This window comes from Takifugu rubripes, chromosome 5 (assembly GCF_901000725.2).
Source record: "Takifugu rubripes chromosome 5, fTakRub1.2, whole genome shotgun sequence".
In the NCBI taxonomy this organism is placed as follows: domain Eukaryota; kingdom Metazoa; phylum Chordata; class Actinopteri; order Tetraodontiformes; family Tetraodontidae; genus Takifugu; species Takifugu rubripes.
This window is the reverse complement of record NC_042289.1, coordinates 9,020,675-9,046,405: the sequence shown is the minus strand read 5'-3', so window position 1 is coordinate 9,046,405 and position 25,731 is coordinate 9,020,675. Positions and strand designations below refer to the sequence as shown.

The following is a 25,731-nucleotide window of genomic DNA, read 5'->3' as shown; positions in this document are numbered from 1 at the left end:
GTGGACCCGCCTTTGCTCAGCATTTGAGCATTGTCACATTGGCAGCAGTAGCGGATGTGACCTCCTGCTGAGAGGGGCGTGGCTGCTGGTTTCCTCTCATCTCATGAGTCGTTACATCAATGTTGTCATTACGTCGATGTTATTATTACACCTTTTTGTGCGCCTGATCATTGTGAGGTAAACAATGGACAGCATGGACGATATCAGTGAGTTGATGGTCAGCGTGGCTCCAAAATTTACTAGCTCAGCACAGATTGAACCATATCCAAGCACTAATTTAGCAAAGACACATTTATTTTTGGGGCTAATCTGGTAAGATTGTAACACAGGACCGAGGACTATTTTCCCAAATGTATTCTTCAGTGACTCGGCTACAAAGGGACGGAGTCATTCCTGAAGAATTTCTCTAAAGACTTTTTTGAACTCCATTCTGTTGGCAAATATTGTGTCTGTCTTAAATTACTGCAGAATATCAGATTTGTTCATCCCAACAGCTCAAAGTTTCACAAAGTATAAACAAACAGCCTAGTAGGTAACGGTGTGATAGTTTGAGTCAGTGGTGCTCAGTGGGACAAAAATGTTACCTGATAATCTGTAACTGCTGTGCTGCTCCATGTCAGTCGGTGTCTGACTGAACTTTACTGGCTCCAGCCAACACCAGTACTGATCCAGTTACAGGCCCGTCCATCCTGTCTCTGAGCACTTTGGACTGTTCTGGACACTTCAGTTATGTTGTAGTTCTGGAATATGACAGCACCACAAGATAGTGGGTTTCTGTTAGCTTCACGTTTGATTTAGCTGAAATCTTTTTACTTAAAATTTCTAAAGGTTTAGCTTCAGTAATTTTAACTTATTCACAATGGTTCTTAAAGTGACAGATGTCAATCAAAAGCTGCCCTTCAATGATTGACAGATCAAAGATCACAACCTCTGATTGGACTCTGAACAATATCCAGATTAAACCAGTTCTGTCCCAGTCTAATCTGGAGAAACTGCTTCAGCTCAACATTTAATTCTTAAACAAAAGTTTCAGTCAAGTAGCTTCACGGGATCCCAGAGGCTGATCACTGAGTCAACAGTGGCAGGTCAAAAGGTTCTTTAAAATGGAAGAAATCTTGAGCAGGACCAAGATGATATGGTGGGGATGGGCTCCATTTGATGAGAAAAGGGTAAAGAAGGAAAGAATAGAGGAGGAAAAGCAAGGTAGAAAGAAGAGAAGAAAAACATCTCGACATCAATTGGGTTTTATCCCCTTACATTTTTATGATCAAATGATTACATGTGTAAACATTTGAAACACCAGAGACATTTTGTCCATGAAGGATGTTGTTCTGTTCAAGTCCACCAGAGAGGAGCACTGCATCACCATAGAAACAGAGAAAGCAGCTCCTTCAGCTGTGACCTGACTCAGCTCCTCCATCAGCAGGAAGCACCTGCAGCTCTGATGGTCTTTATTTAACTTCATGTAAATGAAACGCTGGAGCTCCAATCTGCTCTTTTCCACATCACACACAGGAGAAAAGCAGCAGATTGAAGAGAAGCTCCTCCTCCTGTCAGTCCCACTCAGCTCCAGTGGGCTATTAAATTGCTCCTCCAGCACCTCCTCTCCTCATCCTCCAAAGCCTGAATCTGTCAGCAGTAAAGTCACTTTCCAGGTTGATAGTCAGCACACAGTGGCAACATGCTGGAGAGCCTCTGCACTCTCATCACTGCTCTAACATGTGAGGAGGCTGACTTACTGCAGCTCTGAGCTCATGCTGGATTCATCAGTCTGTGTCTTTCTCTTGACTTCATGTCCTCTTGTTGTTTCCAGGTGTGAGTGCTGTGACGGTGCTGACACAGAAGCCCACTGTTGTGTCTCTGAGCAGAGGAGAGTCAGTCACCATGGACTGTAACCTGGGAACTGTTAACAACTATGCTAGCTGGTATAAACAGGTTCCAGGAGGAGTTCCTCAGTATGTACTGAGCTGGTATCACAGCTGGAGTTCTGTCACATATGGTTCTGGTTTCTCATCTCCAAGATTCACTTCTACTCATCAGTCAACATCAGATCATCATTTAATGATCAATAATCTGGAGGAGGGAGACTCAGCAGTTTATTACTGTGAAACATGGGACGGCTCTGCTAGCGAGTATGTATCACAGTGATTCAGACTGTGACAAAAACCTCCTCACTCAATACTTCTGCTTTTTAGTGTCTGATACATCAGCTCATGTTCAGTCTCACTAAATTACAAATCAACTCATGTTCACACTCAGTTTCTCAGAGAAAAATTCAGATTGTTGGAAACTTTCTGCTGTTTCATCACTGAAAATAACAAGAACCAAAACCAACTCCCTCACTCATCCTTCATCCTCCATCATCATCATTAAAATACACCTTTAAGTCATCAAAACGACTTTATGGGGAATATGATGAAGAGTTTGTTGATTAAAGTTCTAACAGAGAATATGTGGTGATGAAGATGATGGTAATGATTGTTATGATGACGCTAAAGATGATGATGGTGATGAGGATGATAACAATGATGATTGTGACTATGATGATGAAGATGATGGTGGTGCCGATCAGGATGATGATGATGTTAATGATGACGACGATGATGAAGAGGATGATGTGGGACCCAGAATGCCTGGCATGTATAGGGACATGGACCATTCTCATATTTAATTTATTTAATTTTTGTTATTTTGCATGTAATCCTGTTCAGTAGTTAAAAAGAAACATTCATGTACGAGAGCATATGTAATGTTTTAGTGTGTTGCTGGTGGTTAAAATGAGTGAGGCTCACGCAGGCATTTTTGGGGCAGCTTAGGTGCTTCAGAGGAAAAAAGAGAGCGCGCAGATTGTAAAAGAGACCGGGGTGAAGCATGAGACAGGACGGTAGGCTCCACGTTGTGTTCCTGTGTTGACCGCTGGATTAAAGTTATAAAAAGAACCCACCCATGCACGCCTGGACAGTCAGTTATTGTATCCAAGTGTGCAACAAATATTGGAGGCACTGCTGGGATTAATTAACGTTGAGTTACGTGTGACGAGAACGCGCACAGAGAGCTCGGAGTGATGACGACGGGAGCGCGCAGCTTCGGTGGCGCGGCCGCCTCGGACATGCAGGATCTTGAGGAGCTGGCAGACACAGTGTCACGGAGACTATGGCTGCTGCAACTGGATCAGCTGAAAGAGGTGTGTGTCTTGGCCAAGATCTCATGTGGAAATGCCACAACAAGACGGGCGTTAATCAGTCGGATCACAGAGTCTTTGGACAGTACTATTAGTACAGAAGAGGAGGATGTTGCTTTGTATTTTCTCAAGAACATTTTAAAATCAGTGGAACAAATTAAAGAAACTGATGAAGACACAGAGACAGATGAAAATGCAGAGAACACAGAACAAGATATCCAGCAAACGGCAACAGAAATGAGCCTAGCAGAGAAGTATTCACAGCTCCAGAAGAACAGTCAAGCTCTGCAGGATGAAGTGAGGAGGTTGAGTGAGAGAGTGAACAGTGCATCACTGAACCTACCATCAGCTCCACAAGTTGTGCCACCTGCAGCTGTGAACAGACTCCCAGAAGTGACAATAAGGAAAGATTTCAAGATTTGTGGTCAGATAGGGGAAAGGGGGCAGAAAGACCGGCTCTCGTACACAAACCTTATGCATCAGATTGACAGAGGCCTTAGTAGGGGACACAGCGAGGATGAAGTTGTGGAAGCTGTGGTCAAGTCAATCAGCCCAGGTTTGACTATTCGAGATATGCTTGAAATAAAAAGTGACCTCACCCTTACCCAGTTAAAGACCATACTAAAGGGACACTTCAAAGAGGACAGTTCAATAGACTTGTATCACAGACTAGTCAACATGACACAGGACAGTCGTGAGTCACCCCAAAACTTCCTGTTTAGAGCCATTGAGTTAAAAGAGAGACTTTTGCTTGCTTCAAGAGAGTTCGGGTCAGATGAACAGTATAGTCCTGAGCTTACTCAGAAGAAATTCTTAAGGTCAGTTAGTACTGGACTATTACCGTATTGGCCCGAATATAAGACGACCCTGATTATAAGACGACCCCCTCTTTTTCAAGACTCAAGTTTGAAAAAAGACTTTTTGAACACCAAATGTAATTTTTATACAGAAAATAATTACAGTACATCTGAAACAAATGATTATATCTTCGACCCACTTTTCTCCAGATTGTCGCTACATTTCTCTATTTTCTGTTATCTCTTCTCTTATTTTCTTCTCTTTCTTACCGCTATTTTTTACTTTTCTTCTTCGTGCTACCGCTATTTTTATTTTTCTTCTTCGTGACAGGGGTTTGCTTTGGCCTGGGACGTTAAGTTCAGCATTCGCTTTAAATATATTTGGCGCCATCTAGCGTTGTGAATGGGTATAATGTCTAGACCGCGAATGTAAGACGACCCCCACTTTTTCAGTCTTATTTCAACGCAAAAAACACCGTCTTATATTCGGGCCAATACGGTAAGTGATGATTAAGTTCCAGCTTAAACAATTTCTTGATGACCTGACAGTGACGGATGAGGTACTCATTGACAGGGACCTGCCCACCAAACTAAAACAAGTGCTAAGAGAGGATGTGGAGTGTGTAAAGAGCAAGGATTAGGTGACCAGTGTGGACACTGTTTCAAGTGTGGACAGTCAGGGCATTTTTCTAGAGGCTGCAGAGGACAAAGATTGGTAGAGAGATCTGACAGCATGAGGGTGACAACGCAGACTGCCGGGCCCCAGACACCATCAACATCGAGCCAACCAGGAACAGATGACCGGGTGCACGGACTTCTATGTGACCGCATCAGGCAGCTGGAGGCGGAGCTTGAGAGGGGTCGGGAGGCCCGACAGGCTGTGAGTGCCACTTATGCCAGCCATCTCTCCCTACATCGTCAAGCTAAGCTTAAGGCTCTCATTGGAAAAAAATGCATCGTGAATTGTTTCTTTGATGTAGTAGCAACAACCGCCCTGTGGGACACGGGTTCACAAGTAACCATCATCAATGAGAGTTGGAGGAGATCCTGCCTTTCACACACCACACTTTGCAGCATGGATGAGCTTCTTGAAGAGAATGAGACTCTTGTTGGTAGAGCTGCAAACCAGACACCCATACCTTTTGCAGGCTGAGTTGAACTGACATTTGAGCTAGGATCAAACAGAGGTCCACAGCCAGAGCTACATGTGCCAGTCCTAGTATCCAATGAGCCAGGGGTAGCAGAGCCACCAATTATTGTCTATAATGTCATTGAGCTCATCGTGAAGAATGGGATGGAGCAGCACCCAGAGGTTACACCTGCTGTTGTGAGTGATGCTTTCTCCATCGACTGTAAGAAGACAAACATGCTGATTCAGCTCGTGCAGAGCTACGACAAGCATGACAAGGAGGGTGTGGTGAAAGTGGGAGGACAAAAGACAGTAATTCCACCAGGGCAGACAAGAGAGATCAAATGTAATGTAAGGACTGGTCCCCTTTCCACAAAACAGGAAGTCTTTTTTGAGCCAGACGAGATCCAAAAATGGCCTGAAGGTCTGACCGTTCCAGAGACTGTTATCTGCCTGTCTAAAGGAAACTGGTCCAAGGTTGCAATCCCTGTCACTAATGATAGGAACTATAACATCACTCTAACACCTCGCACCATTCTGGGTCATGTCCAGCAAGTCAAGTCGATCTACCAGGCTGATGTAAGGCCAGCCTGCACCAATGAGAACACCACTGACACAGCGAGTACAGGTGAAAAGACAGACAGTAAAGCTCGTCGTGTTGAGAGTCAGGAAGAGGATCAAAGACAGCAGGACACACAGAAACATGAGTCATGGGATCCTCCAGTATCAATTGATCATCTGTTACCAGGTCAACAACAGAAAGTGAAAAAGATGCTACGAGAAGAGTGTAATGCATTCTCAAAGGATGAGAACGATGTTGGATGCATTCCATCTCTGCAGCTGAAAATCAGACTGAGTGACACAACTCCTGTGCGACACACCTACACCTCAGTTCCAAAACCGCTGCACAAAGAGGTGAAGGAATATCTGGAGGACCTGCTTAATAGAGGATGGATTAGAAAATCCAGGTCTCCATACTCTTCACCGATTGTCTGTGTACGTAAGAAGGATGGAAGTCTACGTTTATGTGTGGATTACAGGGAGCTAAACCAGAAATCCATTCCATCCCCATCCCTCGAGTACAAGACCTGCTGAACAGCTTGAGCGGAAGTGTGTGGTTTTCAGTGCTGGACCAGGGCAAGGCATACCACCAGGGTTTCCTGGAGGAAAGTAGCAGACCACTCACAGCTTTTCTAACACCATGGGGTTTGTACGAGTGGGTCCGGATTCCCTTCGGCCTGTCCTCAGCTCCAGCAGAGTTCCAGCGCAGCATGGAGGAATGCCTCACAGGTCTGAGAGATGTGTCATCACAGCCTTATTTAGATGACAACCTCGTCCACAGTAAAACCTTCCAGGAGCATCTAAATGACATGAGGGAGGTGCTACGTCATTATCAGGCACATGGAGTAAAGCTAACAGCTAAGAAGTGTGAAGTGTTTAAAGACTAGGTGAAATTTCTTGGAACGATTGTGTCAGGAGACGGCTACTGAATGGATCCAGCTGAGATAGCACCTGTGCAAGCACTCAAAGGTCGCAAACCTGAGACAGTTGGAGACCTGAGGAAAATGTTGGGATTCCTGTCCCACTACCGCCAATACATTCCTAACTTCTCACGCATTGCAAAGCCTTTGTACAGCCTGCTGTCCACTGATAAGACCCCAGGTAGTAAAGTCAAAGAGTCAAAAGTAAACAGGAGCAGGGGAAAGCAGAAAAAGTCAGATCAGTCACCTTCAAGCCAGCGAATCATCTGGACAGAAAAACACCAAGAAGTGCTTTGCCAGCTTTTGGAGTACCTGCTGAGTCCACCGCTCCTGGGTTACTCCGATTTTGAAGAACCCTTTGTGCTTCACTGTGATGCCTCACAGGAGGGACTCGGTGCAGTACTGTACCAGAGACAACAAGGCAGGTTGGTTGTTATCGGTTATGGCTCAAGGACACTAACAGCTCCAGAAAAGAACTACCATCTCCACTCTGGAAAGTTGGAGTTTTTGGCCATGAAGTGGGCCATCTGTGAAAGATTTCGTGAGTATCTATACCAGGGGTCACCAACACAGTGCCCGTGGGCACCAAGTCGCCCGCAATGACCACATGAGTCACCCGCAAGCCTGTTCTAAAAATAGTCAAACTCGCAAGTGAGGTGTGTCTAAGAAAACTTTTTCTACCGCTATTTTTTTAAAATCACACCTGCATTTACATAGACATTTAAAATGACAATGTCTTAAAAATAAATAAAAATATAAATAAAGTGAAGGTGAACTCTGACCTAGTTCAAAGGTCAGTATTGTGCGCATGAAAGAACCTTTGCGCTTGTGGAGAATAAACTAGCGGGCAGTGGAGTACAATTTTCTACCCCAAAAACATGGCAAAAAGAAGACAGTAAATTTATCATTTTCAAAGTGAATGGGAGGAAGAGTAATTTTTTACTACTGTGAAAGGAAGGTGTGTATGTTGCATTTGTGGGGCGACTGTGATGACGGCGACGCAGCACAATGTGGAGCGACGCTTCACTACGCGTCATGAAAGCTACAATGCTAATGCTAACTACCCACCGGGAAGCATTCTACAGTCAGAGAAGGCCCATGAGCTCAAAAGCGTGTTTATAAAATGTAACAGATTTTGAGCAGAATTGCAGTAGATTTGTTCAGTTAAGATTTATTCAATATGAAAGTTATTTTTTTTAAAATGTTGCATAACTTTTTAAAACATGTTTCAACATAATTTATGAATTGTTAAAATGGTTTAGTTTCTTATGGTTGAAAGGGTCTGGTGAAGACTCGACATTTTTTTCTGATCAAATGTAGAAGTGATCAGCTGAACAATTGCTGAGATTAATAATAATAAAGTGTTGAATATTGATCTTTTCTGTTACCCATTCTAAGTTATTGATACACACACACACACACACACACACACACACAATTTGTTATTTTAGAGGAGTGTGTCAAGCGGTAGCCCATCACACGACTCGGTACCCATGGCGTAGCTCTTGGTTTCAAAAAGGTCGGTGACCCCTGATCTATACTATGCGCCTTCATTCACTGTCTACACCGATAATAATCCTTTAACCTACGTCCTCACAACAGCGAAGCTAAACGCCACAACTCACAGGTGGATTGCTGAGTTAGCAGACTTTAACTTTTCCATCAAGTACAGGCCGGGGAAAGCGAATGGAGACGCTGATGGCTTATCACGTATGCCGCTGGACATGGAGCAGTACATGGAAACCTGCTCACAGGAAATGGAGCCAGAGGTAATCACAACAGTCACGCAGACACTCCAACTAGATTTTTATGAGCGTGAGCCCTGGATGTGTCCAGCCACAATCGCTGCAGCAGGTACTGATGTAGAATGTGAACGAGTAGCATCACCAGTGAAAGAGATCAGCATTGAGACACTAAAAAAAGCACAAGAAGAGGACCCTGTCATTGGAAAGGTGAGAGAGTTCGTCATGAAAGGACAGTGGCCACGTCTGAGAGACAGGCGAGACGGCATTTCCGTTCTCATAAGAGAGAAGACCAAACTGTATGTTAACAAAGATGGCATCCTGTACAGAAAATCGACGACCAGAAATCAACTAGTGTTGCCCAGTATTCCATCCACTGATTTACAAAGAGTTGCATGAGGAGGTGGGACACCTCGGAGTTGAGCGAACACCGAGTCTGATCCGTGATCGATTTTACTGGCCTCACATGCAGAGAGACGTGGACCATTATGTGACCAAAGTGTGTAGCTGCTTGAAATGACAACGCCCAAACAAGCCAACCAGAGCACCGCTGGTTAGCATAGTGACCACATACCCATTTGAAATGGTGTCAATTGACTACCTGCATCTGGAGAGCTGTAAGGGAGGGTATGAGTATATTTTGGTGGTAGTAGACCATTTCACTCGCTTTGCCCAGGCGTATGCTTGCACCAACAGGTCAGCAAAGACAGCGGCTGAGAAGATCTTTGGAGACTTTGTACTCAAGTTTGGCTTTCCTTCGAAACTGTACCATGATCAAGGTAGGGAGTTTGAGAATAAGCTGTTCTCTAAGCTCGAAGAATACAGTGGCATTCAAGGCTCCCACACAACACCTTACCATGCAGCAGGAAACGGTCAGGCTGAGAGATTGAATAGAACACTGCTGTCCATGCTAAGAAATCTGACAGACGAAGCGAAGGCAGATTGGAAGAGCTCCTTAGCCAAAGTGGTGCACGCATACAACTGTACACGCAGTGAAGCGACAGGATACGCTCCATACTACCTTCTGTATGGGAGAAACCCCCGACTACCTGTTGACATCATGTTCAGTCTGACTCCGAGGGACCAGAGCGCATCTCACAGTGACTACGCCAGCAAATGGAGAAGTCGGATGCAAGAGGCATACAGAATAGCATCAAAGACCGCTCAGAGTCACCAAAGTAGAGCAAAGAAGTTGTATGACAAGAAAACACATGGAGTTGAGCTTCAGCCAGGGTGTCGAGTGCTGGTGAGAAACGTCAGGGACAGAGGAGGACCAGGAAAACTCAGATCTTACTGGGAGGAAAAAGTTCATATTGTGATCGAGAGAAAGCACAAAGATAGTCCTGTGTATGTTGTGAGACCAGAGACTAGAGTTCTTCACAGGAACTTGTTATTGCCCTGTGACTTCCTGCCCATGGAAGAAGACAAGTTTGAAAGAAGAAAGGCAAAGACAAAGTCGAACAGTCAAAAGAAGACGACGTCAGGAAGTGCAGAAAGACGGAGAGTCTGAGAGCAGTTCAGATGATGAAAACAACTGGAGATTTATCACCACACATCCAAGAGAGCCGTTTGACTGCGTCAGGAGTCAGCTGAGAGCTAGTGCTGAGGAACTCCAGCCCCAAGCAGCTGAGAGACAACCGGAACAAGACGACGGAGGTGAACAGCTGGACAGAGAGGATGACATTAAAATGGAGTCAGAGGTGGAGGACAGTGGAGGTGCAGAGGCTGAGCAGGTTGAGTCTTCTGATGGAGCAGATGAGATGAACTCTGAAGAGAGTTCATCTTGGCCTTTACGACACAGACAGCCACCTAAGACACTCACTTACAAAACATTAGGTCAACCATCGGTCACACGTAGGGATGAATGATGTTGTTGTAAAAGTTTGATGTGCAGGTGTGAAGACAAGTTCATAGTCACATGTTGAGTTCATTGTTGTGACAAAGTAGTTGATTCACTTTAAGTTCATGAGATTAGTACCAGGAAGTAGACCACAAACATATAAGGACACTGAGAAGTAGGTTATGCCTACAGTGTAAATGTGGGTTTAAATGGGTTATGGGCAGAAGTGTGGTTATTACCTTTCAGTCAAAGATTCAGATCCTACACAAATGGTGGAGTAGCATTTCAGGTGTCACCTGGCCAGTGACGTCTGTTGCTTCCTCATGGCATGAAGAGGGAGATGCATGTCATGTTATGAACTGTTGCTATACAGAAGGTATCGTCGACAGACTGACTCCCAATAATCTGCCTCCAGAACTCATCAGTTGATGACTACGAACCCTGGGAAACTCGAAATGTCGAGACGACATTTATATTGGAGGGGAGAGTGTGGGACCCAGAATGCCTGGCATGTATAGGGACATGGACCATTCTCATATTTAATTTATTTAACTTTTGTTATTTTGCATGTAATCCTGTTCAGTAATTAAAAAGAAATATTCATGTACGAGAGCATATGTAATGTTTAGTGTGTTGCTGGTGGTTAAAATGAGTGAGGCTCACGCAGGCATTTTTGGGGCAGCTTAGGTGCTTCAGAGAAAAAAAGAGAGCGCTCAGATTGTAAAAGAGACCGGGGTGAAGCATGAGACAGGACGGTAGGCTCCATGTTGTGTTCCTGTGTTGACCGCTGGATTAAAGTTATAAAAAGAACCCACCCATGCACGCCTGGACAGTCAGTTATTGTATCCAAGTGTGCAACACTCCATGTCAGTCGGTGTCTGACTGAACTTTACTGGCTCCAGCCAACATCAGTACTGATCCAGTTACAGGCCCGTCCATCATGTCTCTGAGCACTTTGGACTGTACTGGACACTTCAGTTATGTTGTAGTTCTGGAATATGACAGCACCACAAGATAGTGGGTTTCTGCTCGCTTGACGTTTTATTTAGCTGAAATCCTTGTACTTAAATATAAATATTTCTAAAGATTCAGCTTCAGTAATTTTAACTTATTCACAATTCACAAAACCTGCCCTTCAATGATTGACAGATCAAAGATCAGAACCTCTGATTGGACTCTCAACAATATCCAGATTAAACCAGTTCTGTCCCAGTCTAATCTGGAGAAACAGATTCGGATCAATATTTATTTCTTTAACAAAAGTTTCAGTCAAGTAGCTTCACGGGATCCCAGAGGCTGATCACTGAGTCAACAGTGGCAGGTCAAAAGGTTCTTTAAAATGGAAGAAATCTTGAGCAGGACCAAGATGATATGGTGGGAATGGGCTCCATTTGATGAGAAAAGGGTAAAGAAGGAAAGAGTAGAGGAGGAAAAGCAAGGTAGAAAGAAGAAAAGACAAACATCTCGACATCAATTGGGTTTTATCCCCTTATATTTTTATGATCAAATGATTACATGTGTAAACATATACAACACCAGAGACATTTTGTCCATGAAGGATGTTGTTCTGTTCAAGTCCACCAGAGAGGAGCACTCCATCACCATAGAAACAGAGAAAGCAGCTCCTTCAGATGTGACCTGACTCAGCTCCTCCATCAGCAGGAAGCACCTGCAGCTCTGATGGTCTTTATTTAACTTCATGTAAATGAAACGTTGGAGCTCCAATCTGCTCTTTTCCACATCACACACAGGAGAAAAGCAGCAGATTGAAGAGAAGCTCCTCCTCCTGTCAGTCCCTCTCAGCTCCAGTGGGCTATTAAATTGCTCCTCCAGCACCTCCTCTCCTCATCCTCCAAAGCCTGAATCTGTCAGCAGTAAAGTCACTTTCCAGGTTGATAGTCAGCACACAGTGGCAACATGCTGGAGAGCCTCTGCACTCTCATCACTGCTCTAACATGTGAGGAGGCTGACTTACTGCAGCTCTGAGCTCATGCTGGATTCATCAGTCTGTGTCTTTCTCTTGACTTCATGTCCTCTTGTTGTTTCCAGGTGTGAGTGCTGTGACGGTGCTGACACAGAAGCCCACTGTTGTGTCTCTGAGCAGAGGAGAGTCAGTCACCATGGACTGTAACCTGGGAACTGTTACTAACAGTGCTGCTCGCTGGTATAAACAGGTTCCAGGAGGAGTTCCTCAGTTTGTACTATACTGGTATCACGGCGGTAGTTATGTTGAGTATGGTTCTGGTTTCTCATCTCCAAGATTCACTTCTACTCATCAGTCAAAATCAGATTATCGTTTAATGATCAATAATCTGGAGGAGGGAGACTCAGCAGTCTATTACTGTCAAACATGGGACGGCTCTGCTAAAGAGCTCGTATCACAGTGATTCAGACTGTGACAAAAACCTCCTCACTCAATACTTCTGCTTTTTAGTGTCTGATACATCAGCTCATGTTCAGTCTCACTAAATTACAAATCAACTCATGTTCACACTCAGTTTCTCAGAGAAACTTTCAGATTGTTGGAAACTTTCTGCTGTTTCATCACTGAAAATAACAAGAACCAAAACCAACTCCCTCACTCATCCTTCATCCTCCATCATCACCATTAAAATACACCTTTAAGTCATCAAAACGACTTTATGGGGAATATGATGAAGAGTTTGTTGATTAAAGTTCTAACAGAGAATCTGTTGTGATGATGATGATGATGAAGCTGGTGGTGATGATGATGGTGGTGATGATGATGATGATGATAATGATGATGATGATGGTGATGATGATGATTATGATTATAATTAAGGTTATGATAGTGATGATCATGATGATAATGATGATAAATAGTTATGATGATGATGATGGTGATGATGATAACAATGATGATGATGATGATGATGGTAATGATGATTATGGTGATGATGATGATGATGATGATGATGATAATGATGATGTGATGGTGATGATGATGGTGATGATGATAATGATGATAGTGATGATGATGATGATGATGGTGATGATGATGATGATGATGATAATGGTGATGGTGATGGTGATGGTGATGATGATGATGATGATGATGATGATGGTGATGACGATGATGATGACGATGATGATGATGGTGATGATGATGATGGTGGTGATGATGATGATAATGATGGTTATGATGATGATGATGATGATGGCGGTGGTGATGATGATGATGATAATGATGATGATGATGGTAATGATGGTGATGATGGTGTCACCAGTGAAGGCTGTTCTCATGTCTCAGTGTCTCCACTCATCAGTGACTCTCAGCAGGTTTTTGTACAGCTGTGTGTACAAACTGAATCACTGTGGTATTCGGACCAGGAACCAAGCTGATTGTCACCAGTAAGTACTTTTACACTCAGCAGATTTGATGCTTTTGATACAAACTAGAAGCTTTTTCATAGAAATGTGGAAATGATTCCACATTTGAAATGATGAGTGTGGAAATGATTTGAAATATTCTTCTGTTAGTCTTTGACCTGCTTTGATACTTTATCTGTCAGCTAAAGGAAACATCTCCAAAGATTACATCATTTCAATCAGTTTCTCACCAAATATTGTTGAGTTTTCTTCATTTTCACCTGTTTTTAATAACTGCAGAACAGATTTTCTACCTAAACGTATTTTAAATTGACTTTGGTTTCTTGGCTCGTGTTTGATGGAAGTGAGTGAAAAAGGTTTTGGAAAATTCACTTAAATTAATTCAGCTGAAATTCACATTTTAATTTTTTGACTTTATATTTTTGTATATTTGCTGGTTATAATTTTACTTTTGTCAAATATTTAATTGATGCTGTTTATGTTTTAAATGACTCTGAAATGGTGTAAAATATCTGGTTTAGTGAGATTTTCCTCATATTGTTGCTGAAGATTGAAGGTTTTATTTGCTCAGTGTGTTTGTGATGTTTTCAACCAAACTCCTAAATTCATTAGTTCCTGTTGAACTTTGTGTGAGTGTGTGAATTTCTTCTTCATGTATTTTCAGGCTCCAGCCTCCCTCCTCCTGTCCTGACAGTCTTCCCTCCGTCCAGAGCTGAGCTCCAGTCCAACAAAGCCACTCTGGTCTGTCTGTCCAGACTCTCTGCACCTTTTGCAGAGGTGAGCTGGTTGCTTGGTGACACTTCAGTGAGCAGCGGGATCTCCACCAACACTCCTGTCCAACAAGCAGACCAGACTTTCCAAATCAGCAGCCATCTGTCCATCCTGACGTCAGACTGGGACGCGCAGAAGGTTTACACCTGTAAAGTGTCTGTGGGCTCCCAGACTGCAGAGAAAAGCATCAAGAAGTCCGAGTGTGAAGAATAGTGGAGGAGCAGCAGCACCATTTCACATCTGCTTCTTTAGTCTTTGTGCTGCATCAGCAGCTTCACATGTCAGAGGAGACCAGTCTGCATGCTTGGAATCAATGTTGTCACGCTGAGCTGCTGCTCTTGGAGCAGCTTTGCAGCTGCTCTGTTTTTACAATCTTTCAATAAAAACTCATCAAGTTGAAGAAAAAGAGCTCTTTCTGTTTATTTGGACTCTTCCAAATGTTTTCAACAATAATCATTAAAAGTTCAGTGATTTTAGTGTCTTGTCTCAGGACAACAGAAAAATCAGATCTATAATAAAGTGAAACTGAGTTTTCATGCTTCATCTGTGAAGCGTGGCCTCTGGACGCCTCAGTACTTTCCCAGGATGCACCTGCAGGCCTCCTCACTCATTTATAGCTGCATCTAAATGGAGCTCAAATGTCAGCTGTGTAAAAACAGAGGGAACCGTTTTATCATTAAAAAAATATATATTTGAAGAAGAATGATTTTATTGTTTAATATGTGGAGGACATTTTTGTGTTTAAATGTCACAACAGGATCATCAAGGGTGAAAGACTCGATGTTCCAGATAATTCATGATGTGATCCACGATGATGATACGATCAACACACATCGATCCAGCGATCAACAATCTGGGTTGGATTGATTTTATTCTCTGCAGTTACACTGAGCAACAGTGCATAAATGTATAGATGGCTGCTGATGCCTAAACGGAGCGTTGTCATGACGATAATGTGCGTGAATGCAGGTGAACAGTGAGGTGACATCATAGAACAACCACGTATCTCCCATCGTTGAAGACATGAAATTATCTTCTTTTTGTAGGCGTGAGTGGGGTCCTGCTTTAGTGTCTCAGAGGTGGCCGAGTTACTGAAGGCTCAATATTTTGTTGGTGTAATCAACCATGTTTAGATCACGGTTCCTCTACGGAACAAGCAAGACTGAGATGTTCTGACCACTTTGGGCTGTTGTTGCCTTCCTCTCCTGATCTGTCAGCTTAGGTGGTGGTGGGGCTTTATCACTGGCAATGCAGCTGCCACCTTCAGTCTGAGTTGTTCTGCTTCTCTTTCTGGTAGTTTGTTGTGTCGCTGGGCTGATTCAGTAGCTGTGATGAGGTCTATCACTGGGACTTGTGGTGGTGTGATGGCAAAATTCAGTCCCGTGGTCAGAACTTCCTTTTCTGGCTGGGTAAGGGACCTGTATGATAGGTTTCTGGTCTGGTGTGGGTGTGTTGTAATTCTTGTTTCTCTGTGTCACTTGTTCTGTTCCGTTGTTGCTCTGCCATGACTGTATCCTTTTGAATGTCTCTTTGACGGTTGTTGGGAGCTCTCCTCAAAGTTGATGACTTCCCTTTGAAACATTAATGGAGGTCTGATCTGTCTGATTCTTTTATTTAGAAGTTGATTCTGAGCCTTCTGGAGGATCACTAGGATTACTCTGTGTCCTTTTAGGGTGGATTAAAGGCATAATCTGTTGGAAATTATGCTGTGTTGTCCACAGCTTAGATTGAAGCAGGTGTGGCTTCTAAAATCGGAAAGTTTCTTTTCAAATTCCCAGACCAGTTGCAGGACTTTTCGTCTCAAAAATCATAGAAACATTTCAGTAAACCAGAAGAGTAAATCTAACTGTGGGATTCCACCAGTTAATTTAGAACTGAAGAAGGTTCTTGGATGAGCTCCAAAACATCTCCAAAAACAAAAGGAAGTCCAAGTGAATTTGTCTGAAACTAAGATTTCTCTTCTCACCCACACCATGAGAGAACAGCTTGAATCCTGCTTCTAACCTTCTAACCTGGCTACCTTTCCACGTGCCCTGGCTAATGTCCCCCTCTAAGTGAATTCAGAACTCAGCACCAGTGTGCCTCAAGGCTGTGTGCTGAGCCCATTCCTCTCCTCTCTTTCTCTTCACCCACAGCTGCAGACCTGTACATGGATCCAGCTCCATCATCAAGTTTTGGACGACGCCACTGTGATTGGTCTCATCAGCAACAACGAAGAGACGGCCAATAGAGAAGAGGAGCAGCACCTGACCACATGGTGCACTGACAATAACCTGCTCCTCAACACCAGCAAGACCAAGGAGCTGATAATGGACTTCTGGAAGGTGAGAGGAGGCACACATGATCCCATCTACATCAATGGGATGGCCGTCGAGCGTGTCTCCAGCTTCAAGTTCCTGGGGACCCACATCTCGGAGGACCTGTCCTGGACTACAAATACCTCCACCCTGATCAAGAAAGCTCACCAGCTTCTCGTCTTCATGAAGACACTGAGGAAGAACCACCTGTCTTCAGCCGTCCTGGTGAACTTTTATCGCTGTGTGACAGTCTGATATGGAAGCTGCACTATCGCTGAGCATGAGGCTCTGCAGCGGGTGGTGACAGCTGCCCATCACATCACAGGGACCCCACTTCCAGCCATTGAGGAAGTCCAGAAGAAGCGCTGCCTGCATCGAGCACGCAGCATCCTTAAGGACTCCTCCCACCCCTCCCATAGACTGTTTTCCCTCCTGCCCTCAGGTAGGTGCTTCAGAACCCTCAGGACAAGAACCAGCAGACTGAGGAACAGCTTCTTCTCCAGAGCCGTGTCCTTGCTGAACTCCAGCTGACCCCCACTTCACATCTCACGACACTACATTTACACAATAACACACTTAGTAGCAGCAGCTTAGTATCCAACAGAGCTAATGCTGAAACTTATTGAAGCACATTTATGCACTTTAGTTAAACTAAACATCTGTACATTGCTAATTTATCATTTGCACATTTCTTCTAGCTTTATGTCAAAAGTTACTGCACTTATAAGGCAGTTAATATACGAACCCATCTGTAAAATATGTTCTTATGACAATCTGTAAATCCTTGTAAACTACTGTAACATTACAAACTGCACATAATATATTCATTACTTATTATATCTGCTCTTTTTGCACTTCTGGTTAAATGCTAAACTGCATTTTGATGCTCTGTAACTGTTCATGTGCAATAACAATAAAGTTGAATCTAATCTAATCTATTCTAATTACTGCTGCCAAATTATTTCCAAATTGTTTTTTTTTTTTTTCATTTCATTGAGTCAGGTTGTTCCCATTAAAATCAAACAACTCTTTTTCAATAGAGAGATTTCCCAAGAGGACATTAAAAGCACAACTCAACACTTCATTCCAAATTCATCCAACATCATCTCCCACTTTATTCCTGAGCAGGGTCACGTGGGGGTCGGACACACAAAAACATTAAAATCACTCACATGAAACATCTGCAGACACACAAGATAGACTGCAAAGATTCCAGAGGATCCTGAAATCAGAAGTTGGTTGGAGATTGTTGACTCCTGAGAAGGGAAGGTGCTGAGGGTTTGAAGCCTCCACAGAGGTGGGCTGAAGCACTTTTGGAAAGAACAACGTGGACAATGTCCAGTAGGTCAGCCAGGAACTTGGAACTGTTGCTGAAAGATTGGGCAGCTGTTTGTGTCTGAAGTGAGAGGAGACAACATGGGCTGATAAATGACCTGCAGCAGCCACCATGTGACACAAACCCAGGTCAGATCCATCTGTGGAGGCTCAAACACAGACTCAGTATGACTGATGAGAGGCTGCAGGAACCAGTGAGGGTGTTGGTCTGGCATTAAGATCCAGATGCAGCATTTTCTTAGTTCCACATTCTGCAAGACTGAAATAGTGGAAAAGCATTTTTTCATTGAAACAGTTTAAAGTTGAGTTCATTTTATGAGACGGTTCCCTCTGTTTTTACACAGCTGACATTTGAGCTCCATTTAGCTCCATTTGCAGCTATAAATGAGTGAGGAGGCCTGCAGGTGCATCCTGGGAAAGTACTGAGGCGTCCAGAGGCCACGCTTCACAGATGAAGCATGAAAACTCAGTTTCACTTTATTATAGATCTGATTTTTCTGTTGTCCTGAGACAAGACACTAAAATCACTGAACTTTTATTGATTATTGTTGAAAACAACATTTGGAAGAGTCCAAATAAACAGAAAGAGTTCTTTTTCTTCAACTTGATGAGTTTTTATTGAAAGATTGTAAAAACAGAGCAGCTGCAAAGCTGCTCCAAGAGCAGCAGCTCAGCGTGACAACATTGATTCCAAGCATGCAGACTGGTCTCCTCTGACATGTGAAGCTGCTGATGCAGCACAAAGACTAAAGAAGCAGATGTGAAATGGTGCTGCTGCTCCTCCACTATTCTTCACACTCGGACTTCTTGATGCTTTTCTCTGCAGTCTGGGAGCCCACAGACACTTTACAGGTGTAAACCTTCTGCGCGTCCCAGTCTGACGTCAGGATGGACAGATGGCTGCTGATTTGGAAAGTCTGGTCTGCTTGTTGGACAGGAGTGCTGGTGGAGATCCCGCTGCTCACTGAAGTGTCACCAAGCAACCAGCTCACCTCTGCTAAAGGTGCAGAGAGTCTGGACAGACAGACCAGAGTGGCTTTGTTGGACTGGAGCTCAGCTCTGGACGGAGGGAAGACTGTCAGGACAGGAGGAGGGAGGCTGGAGCCTGAAAATACATGAAGAAGAAATTCACACACTCACACAAAGTTCAACAGGAACTAATGAATTTAGGAGTTTGGTTGAAAACATCACAAACACACTGAGCAAATAAAACCTTCAATCTTCAGCAACAATATGAGGAAAATCTCATTAAATCTCACTAGAGTCATTTTGAATATAAACAGCATCAATTCAATATTTGAACAAAGTAAAAATATAAGTAGCAACTGATACAAAAATATAAAGTTATAAATTTAAAATGAGAATTTAAGCAAATGAATTAATTTGGATGAATTTTCCAAAACCTTTTTCAGTCACTTCCATCAAACACGAGCCAAGAAACCAAAGTCAATTTTAAATACGTTTAGGTAGAAAATCTGTTCTGCAGTTATTAAAAACAGGTGAAAATGAAGAAAACTCAACAATATTTGGTGAGAAACTGATTGAAATGATGTAATCTTTGGAGATGTTTCCTTTAGCTGACAGATAAAGTATCAAAGCAGGTCAAAGACTAACAGAAGAATATTTCAAATCATTTCCACACTCCACATTTCTATGAAAAAGCTTCTAGTTTGTATCAAAAGCATCAAATCTTTGTTGTTTCTGCTGAGTGTAAAAGTACTTACTGGTGACAATCAGCTTGGTTCCTGGTCCGAATACCACAGTGATTCAGTTTGTACACACAGCTGTACAAAAACCTGCTGAGAGTCACTGATGAGTGGAGACACTGAGACATGAGAACAGCCTTCACTGGTGACACCATCATCACCATCATCATCATCACCATCATCATCACCATCATCATCATCATCACCATCATTATCATCATCATCACAACAACGACTGACACCCTCTGTGAGGCCTTTGCAGACCACTTCAGGAGTAAAATCGATAATATTAGATCCAGTCTTTTATCACAGCAAATTTTAATCAACAACACTCCTGGATCGTTGCTTCCACCTGAGGAGACACTGGAGAGTTTTGTCCTGGTTGATGCGAGGACACTTGGTCGAGTTTTCTCCCAAGTTAGGCCCACAACCTGCCTTTTAGACCCAATTCCCACACCGTTTTTCAAAACATTTTATGGATTCTTTGAGGAACATCTCTTATATATGGTGAATTGCTCTCTTCAGACGGGTGTCTTCCCCACCTCCTTTAAAACGGCGGTGGTGAAGCCCCTTCTGAAGAAGAGCAATCTAGACCCCAGCGTTTTAAATAACTATCGGCCAGTATCCAACCTACCATTTTTAAGTAAAATTTTAGAAAAACTTGTTTTTAACCAAGTAAATGATTTTTTAAACTCAAATGATATTTTAGAGAGGCATCAGTCTGGTTTTAGGATGAACCACAGTACAGAGACAGCCCTTTTAAAGATTTTAAATGACATCAGGTGTAACCTAGACAACAAAAAGCTCACGGTGTTGGTTCTACTGGATCTGACCGCCGCTTTTGATACAGTAGACCACCATATTTTATTGAATAGACTGAAGAACCTGGTTGGCCTCTCTGGTACTGTTCTTAACTGGTTCACCTCCTACCTTAGTGATCGAAGCTTCTTTGTAAGTATGGATACATGCTCCTCGAGAATCCATGAGACAAAAGGTGGGGTTCCCCAAGGGTCAATTTTAGGTCCAACCCTTTTTAATCTTTACATGCTTCCTCTTGGGGACGTCATCAGGAGCCACGGCATCAGCTTCCACAGCTATGCTGACGATACGCAACTGTACATCGCCGTGGCTCCTGATGACACAGGGCCAGTTGATGCCCTTTTTAACTGTATTCTAGATATCCAGTCATGGATGGCAGAAAACTTCCTACAGCTCAACCAGGACAAAACAGAAGCCTTAGTTATTGGTCCTGAAGGTCAGAGAGAGAAACTTTTTCCAAAATTGAAGGATTTTAAGCCATCTCAATCTGTAAAAAATCTGGGTGTGATCCTTGACTCTGAGCTTAGTTTTATTCCACACATCAAAAACATAACCAAGGTAGGTTTTTACCACCTGAAGAATATAGCCAGAGTCCGCCCGTTTCTCTCTCAGGCCAGCACGGAGGTGCTGATGCACGCTTTTATCTCTTGTCGTTTAGATTATTGTAATGCCCTGCTCTCTGGTCTTCCAAAAAGAGCATCACAAACCTACAATTATTACAAAACTCAGCTGCACGAGTGCTGACGAGGACCAGAGGGCGGGAGCACATCACACCGGTTTTAGAATCGCTGCATTGGCTACCCGTGCGTTTCAGGATCGATTTTAAGGTTCTTCTATTAGTCTTTAAATGTCTTAATGGTCTTGGCCCGACTTATTTATCTGACCTGCTTTTATTCTATCAACCCTCGCGGACTCTGAGGTCCTCCGGCACCGGCCTTTTAACCATTCCACATGTAAGCTCTAAAACGCACGGGGAAGCGGCCTTCAGTTATTATGGTCCCCGACTGTGGAACAACCTGCCGGAGAACCTCAGGGCCGCAGAGACTGTTGAGATTTTTAAAAAGAGGCTCAAGACACACCTTTTTAATCAGGCCTTTAATTGATTTTCTGATTATTTTCAATTTATTTTATGTCTTATCCTTATTTTACTTGACACTTTTACTGTTTTACTCCCTCAGTTCTTAGTCTCTCAGTTTTTAGTCTTTACACCTTTCATCTCATTTACTGTTTTAGTCTGTTGTAGTCTTAGTACTGTTTTACTACTTCAATTCTTAGTTCCTCAGTTTTTAGCTTTTATACCTTTTATCCCATTTACTGTTTCAGTCTTTCAGTTTTTAGCTCCAGTGTTTCCTATGGTGTTTCCTCATGGGGGCCTGCCAGGCTGGGAGATGTTTCCGGTCTACCGCTGGAGGTGCTGTCCCATTGTCGACCCTGGACTGGGTGGTTAGGGGGCTCTGTGCTTTGGTGTGGAGCCTCCGGTCTGTCCGGGTCGGGGTGGTCTTTGTGGCGGCACCACCTGTGGTCACGGACCGTGGCCTCCCTCGGCCTGGTGGGCCTCCAAAGGTGGCGTCTCCTTCGCCTCAGGTCTCGGTGCCCAGCCATGTCTCAGCTCGCCTCAGCTTGTTTATGTGTGTGTGTGTAAGTGTGTTGTATGCATGTGTGTGTGTCTGTCCTTTTCTTAATTATGTTGTTCTCTTTGCTGTTTTTATCCTTTGTGAGGCACTTTGTGCTACCTAGCGTATGAAAAGTGCCATATAAATAAAGATTGATATTGATATTGATATTGATATCACCACCACCATCATCATCATCATCATCATCATCATCATCATCATCATCATCATCACCATCACCATCATTATCATTATCATCATCATCACCATCATCATCATCACCATCATCATCATTATCGTCATCATCATCGTCATCATCATCATCACCATCATCATCATCACCATCATCATCATTATCATCATCGTCATCATCATCACCATCATCATCATCACCATCATCATTGTCATCGTCATCACCGTTATCATCATTATCATCATCGTCATCATCATCACCATCATCATCACCATCATCATCATCGTCTTCGTCATCATCATCATCATCATCACCATCATCATCACAACAGATTCTCTGTTAGAACTTTAATCAACAAACTCTTCATCATATTCCCCATAAAGTCGTTTTGATGACTTAAAGGTGTATTTTAATGGTGATGATTTTTTTTGTTTAACCCTATTTTCAGTGATGAAACAGCAGAAAGTTTCCAACAATCTGAAAGTTTCTCTGAGAAACTGAGTGTGAACATGAGTTGATTTGTAATTTAGTGAGACTGAACATGAGCTGATGTATCAGACACTAAAAAGCAGAAGTATTGAGTGAGGAGGTTTTTGTCACAGTCTGAATCACTGTGATACGACCTCGCTAGCAGAGCTGTCCCATGTTCCACAGTAATAGACTGCTGAGTCTCCCTCCTCCAGATTATTGATCATCAAACGATAATCTGATGTTGACTGATGAGTAGAAGTGAATCTTGGAGATGAGAAACCAGAACCATATGTGACAGAACTCCAGCTGCTACGCCAGCTCAGCACATACTGAGGAACTCCTCCTGGAACCTGTTTATACCAGCTAGCAGCATAGTTGTTAACAGTTCCCAGGTTACAGTCCATGGTGACTGACTCTCCTCTGCTCAGAGACACAACAGTGGGCTTCTGTGTCAGCACCGTCACAGCACTCACACCTGGAAACAACAAGAGGACATGAAGTCAAGAGAAAGACACAGACTGATGAATCCAGCATGAGCTCAGAGCTGCAGTAAGTCAGCCTCCTCACATGTTAGAGCAGTGATGAGAGTGCAGAGGCTCTCCAGCATGTTGCCACTGTGTGCTGACTATCAACCTGGAAAGTGACTTTACTGCTGACAGATTCAGGCTTTGGAGGATGAGGAGAGGAGGTGCTGGAGGAGCAATTTAATAGCCCACTGGAGCTGAGAGGGACTGACAGGAGGAGGAGCTTCTCTTCAATCTGCAGCTTTTCTCCTGTGTGTGACGTGGAAAAGAGCAGATTGGAGCTCCAACGTTTCATTTACATGAAGTTAAATAAAGACCATCAGAGCTGCAGGTGCTTCCTGCTGATGGAGGAGCTGAGTCAGGTCACAGCTGAAGGAGCTGCTTTCTCTGTTTCTATGGTGATGCAGTGCTCCTCTCTGGTGGACATGAACAGAACAACGTCCTTCATGGACAAAATGTTTCTGGATGTGTCACATGTTTCCACATCTACACTTTTTAGTTTAGTTTAATGTTTACTGGGTTTAATGGTTTAAATAGATAAAACCATGAATTTACCATACAAAATAGTCACAAAAATCAAACACAACTCACAAAAGGTTTGGATTATTTGGCATTTTTATGAATTTTCAGGATGAGCATATTCGACAGTGAGGATCACTTCATTGTGAAAACAAATGATGTTGGAGACTTCAAGAACAACATCCTTCATCGAAAAATGTCCCTGTATGTTTCTCTTTTTTCCACATGTAATTATGCGATGAAAGAATTTAAAATAAATATATATATATATATATATATATATATATAGGTGTGAATCCCAATAGATGTCCCGTCTCTTCTTCTGTCTTCTTTATGCCTTTTGGCACATCGTACAGCAGAGTAGACACATGGTGGCAGGGAAAATAAACATATAATCATGGATGCTCATTATGTATTTGTAGCCTACTTATCATTTTGAAAGTAGGCTAATATCGACAATTTCGACACAGTATGTGTTGCCTTCATAATAAGACTTATATAAGGCTTTTAATTTTTTTTGCTCCAGACAGATTTGTTTTTGTTTTTTTGTTTTTTTTTGATTGAGAGGCAAATCAGAGGTCATGATCTTATATCTGTCTATAACCGTGATGTCCCTGAAGTTTCTAGAAGCACAAGGTGCTCAGAAACATGTCCAAGGTAGGAAAGTCTGAAACCCAACCACCACTGGACAAGACACAGCAGTTGAAACATCACGACTGGACCAAGAAATCTCTGAAGACAGAATTGTCAAAGGTTTTATGGACTGATGGGATGAGAGGGACCCTTGATGGACCAGAAGGACGGGCCTGTGACTGGATCAGCACTGGTGTTGGCTAGACCGAGTTAAGTCAGACAAATCTGGCTTAAATCAAGATCTGCACCTAATGGGCGGAGCAAAGTGTTGTGAATCTTCTCCTGGTGGTTGCCGAGATGTGTTGATGAGGAAGGAATCTTCGCAGACACCGACTTGGTTATCAAAGATGTTTATTGGAGAGAACAGTCAGGTATCAATCGAACACTGCAGATTGTCCGAGGGAGGTTTCGCGGTCCCGATGGTGAAGAACTCCGAGGTGTCTTCATCGTCACCTCCTTCTTATACAGTCGAGTAAACACATTCTTTACTGATGACCTCACACTATACAATATGGCCAACCCAATGGTATAGCGTTCAGTTATTACCCAAAAAGGGAATACTTGAAGATGCTTCATGCTACACATCCTCATATGGAGGACAACCAGGGGCCCACAGGCTCCAGTGTCATCTTTTAGGAGCTCCTTTTACATAAAGGAGGAAGACACAGGACACACATGTGGAGCATGTCCTAATATGGTGCTTAGGCTGGGTGCTAAACACATTACGGCCTTACAGATGTAAAGCCTGCATAGAACGGGTCAGATACTACAAAAGGTGAGGAATGCCCAACAATCCTAGAAGACCTGGGACTGTCTGCGATGCAGTCTCATTTGCTATTAGTCTATGCAGTGAAATAGGTGGGGGGGGGAGGCTTTTGATCGGGAGGCAGTGATACAAGAAGGCGTAGCTGGAAAGACTCCAACAGGAAAGGAAAGCTGGAGTCAGAGTGACGGGAATTGTGTTTTAGTGGGAGTACACACATAAAGATAATCGGGTGCTAAATTTTCCCCTTCCCTACCAGGTCATCCGGTTATCTTATAAGTTTTATATTATCTTATATGTCTTCTAACGTTAACCGTAAAATTATCCAGGGATCTGAGATGTCCTAGGAGTAATTTTGTCCTGATAATCGGCTCATAAAACATTCAAGGCCCAAGGCCACCATTGTTCCCTCATCTTCGATGTCCTCTTCCATGTTGCCTCTCTTAATCTCCTAATGACATATGTGTGTACCCTGCATAAGTCAAGGTGCTTGTGTTTCTGTGCTCCACCCCCTCCCCTTGTGTTGTCCCTCCCCCTGGCAGAGACACAGCCTGGTCACCTGACTC

General features: G+C 43.2%; 2 protein-coding genes across 2 annotated transcripts; one reads left to right on the top strand and one right to left on the bottom strand.

The window, feature by feature from the left end:
* Nucleotides 1–12,017: 12,017 nt before the first annotated feature.
* Nucleotides 12,018–14,505, top strand: LOC115249898 (immunoglobulin lambda-1 light chain-like). The gene is made up of 4 exons (XM_029836459.1): nt 12,018–12,127; nt 12,220–12,542; nt 13,506–13,542; nt 14,186–14,505. The coding sequence occupies exons 1-4, from the start codon at nt 12,088–12,090 to the stop codon at nt 14,503–14,505; spliced, it is 720 nt and encodes a 239-aa protein (XP_029692319.1). The 5' UTR covers nt 12,018–12,087.
* A 4,204-nt stretch (nt 14,506–18,709) lies between these two features.
* LOC115249987 (immunoglobulin lambda-1 light chain-like) lies at nt 18,710–23,333 on the bottom strand. The gene is made up of 4 exons (XM_029836714.1): nt 23,294–23,333; nt 22,879–23,201; nt 19,649–19,685; nt 18,710–19,029 (listed from the first exon to the last, which is right to left on the bottom strand). Exons 1-4 carry the CDS (start codon nt 23,331–23,333, stop codon nt 18,710–18,712), a joined length of 720 nt encoding a protein of 239 aa, XP_029692574.1.
* Nucleotides 23,334–25,731: the final 2,398 nt, after the last annotated feature.

Excerpts from the sequence above, each read along its gene's own strand:
- LOC115249987 (XM_029836714.1), bottom strand. The coding sequence starts at position 23,333 with ATGCTGGAGAGCCTCTGCACTCTCATCACTGCTCTAACAT. Across the intron at positions 23,202-23,293 it reads TCTCATCACTGCTCTAACAT|GTGTGAGTGCTGTGACGGTG; the intron begins GTGAGGAGGCTG and ends TGTTGTTTCCAG. Across the intron at positions 19,030-19,648 it reads AACCAAGCTGATTGTCACCA|GCTCCAGCCTCCCTCCTCCT; the intron begins GTAAGTACTTTT and ends ATGTATTTTCAG.
- LOC115249898 (XM_029836459.1), top strand. The coding sequence starts at position 12,088 with ATGCTGGAGAGCCTCTGCACTCTCATCACTGCTCTAACAT. Across the intron at positions 12,543-13,505 it reads GGGACGGCTCTGCTAAAGAG|GTGGTATTCGGACCAGGAAC; the intron begins CTCGTATCACAG and ends AACTGAATCACT. Across the intron at positions 13,543-14,185 it reads AACCAAGCTGATTGTCACCA|GCTCCAGCCTCCCTCCTCCT; the intron begins GTAAGTACTTTT and ends ATGTATTTTCAG.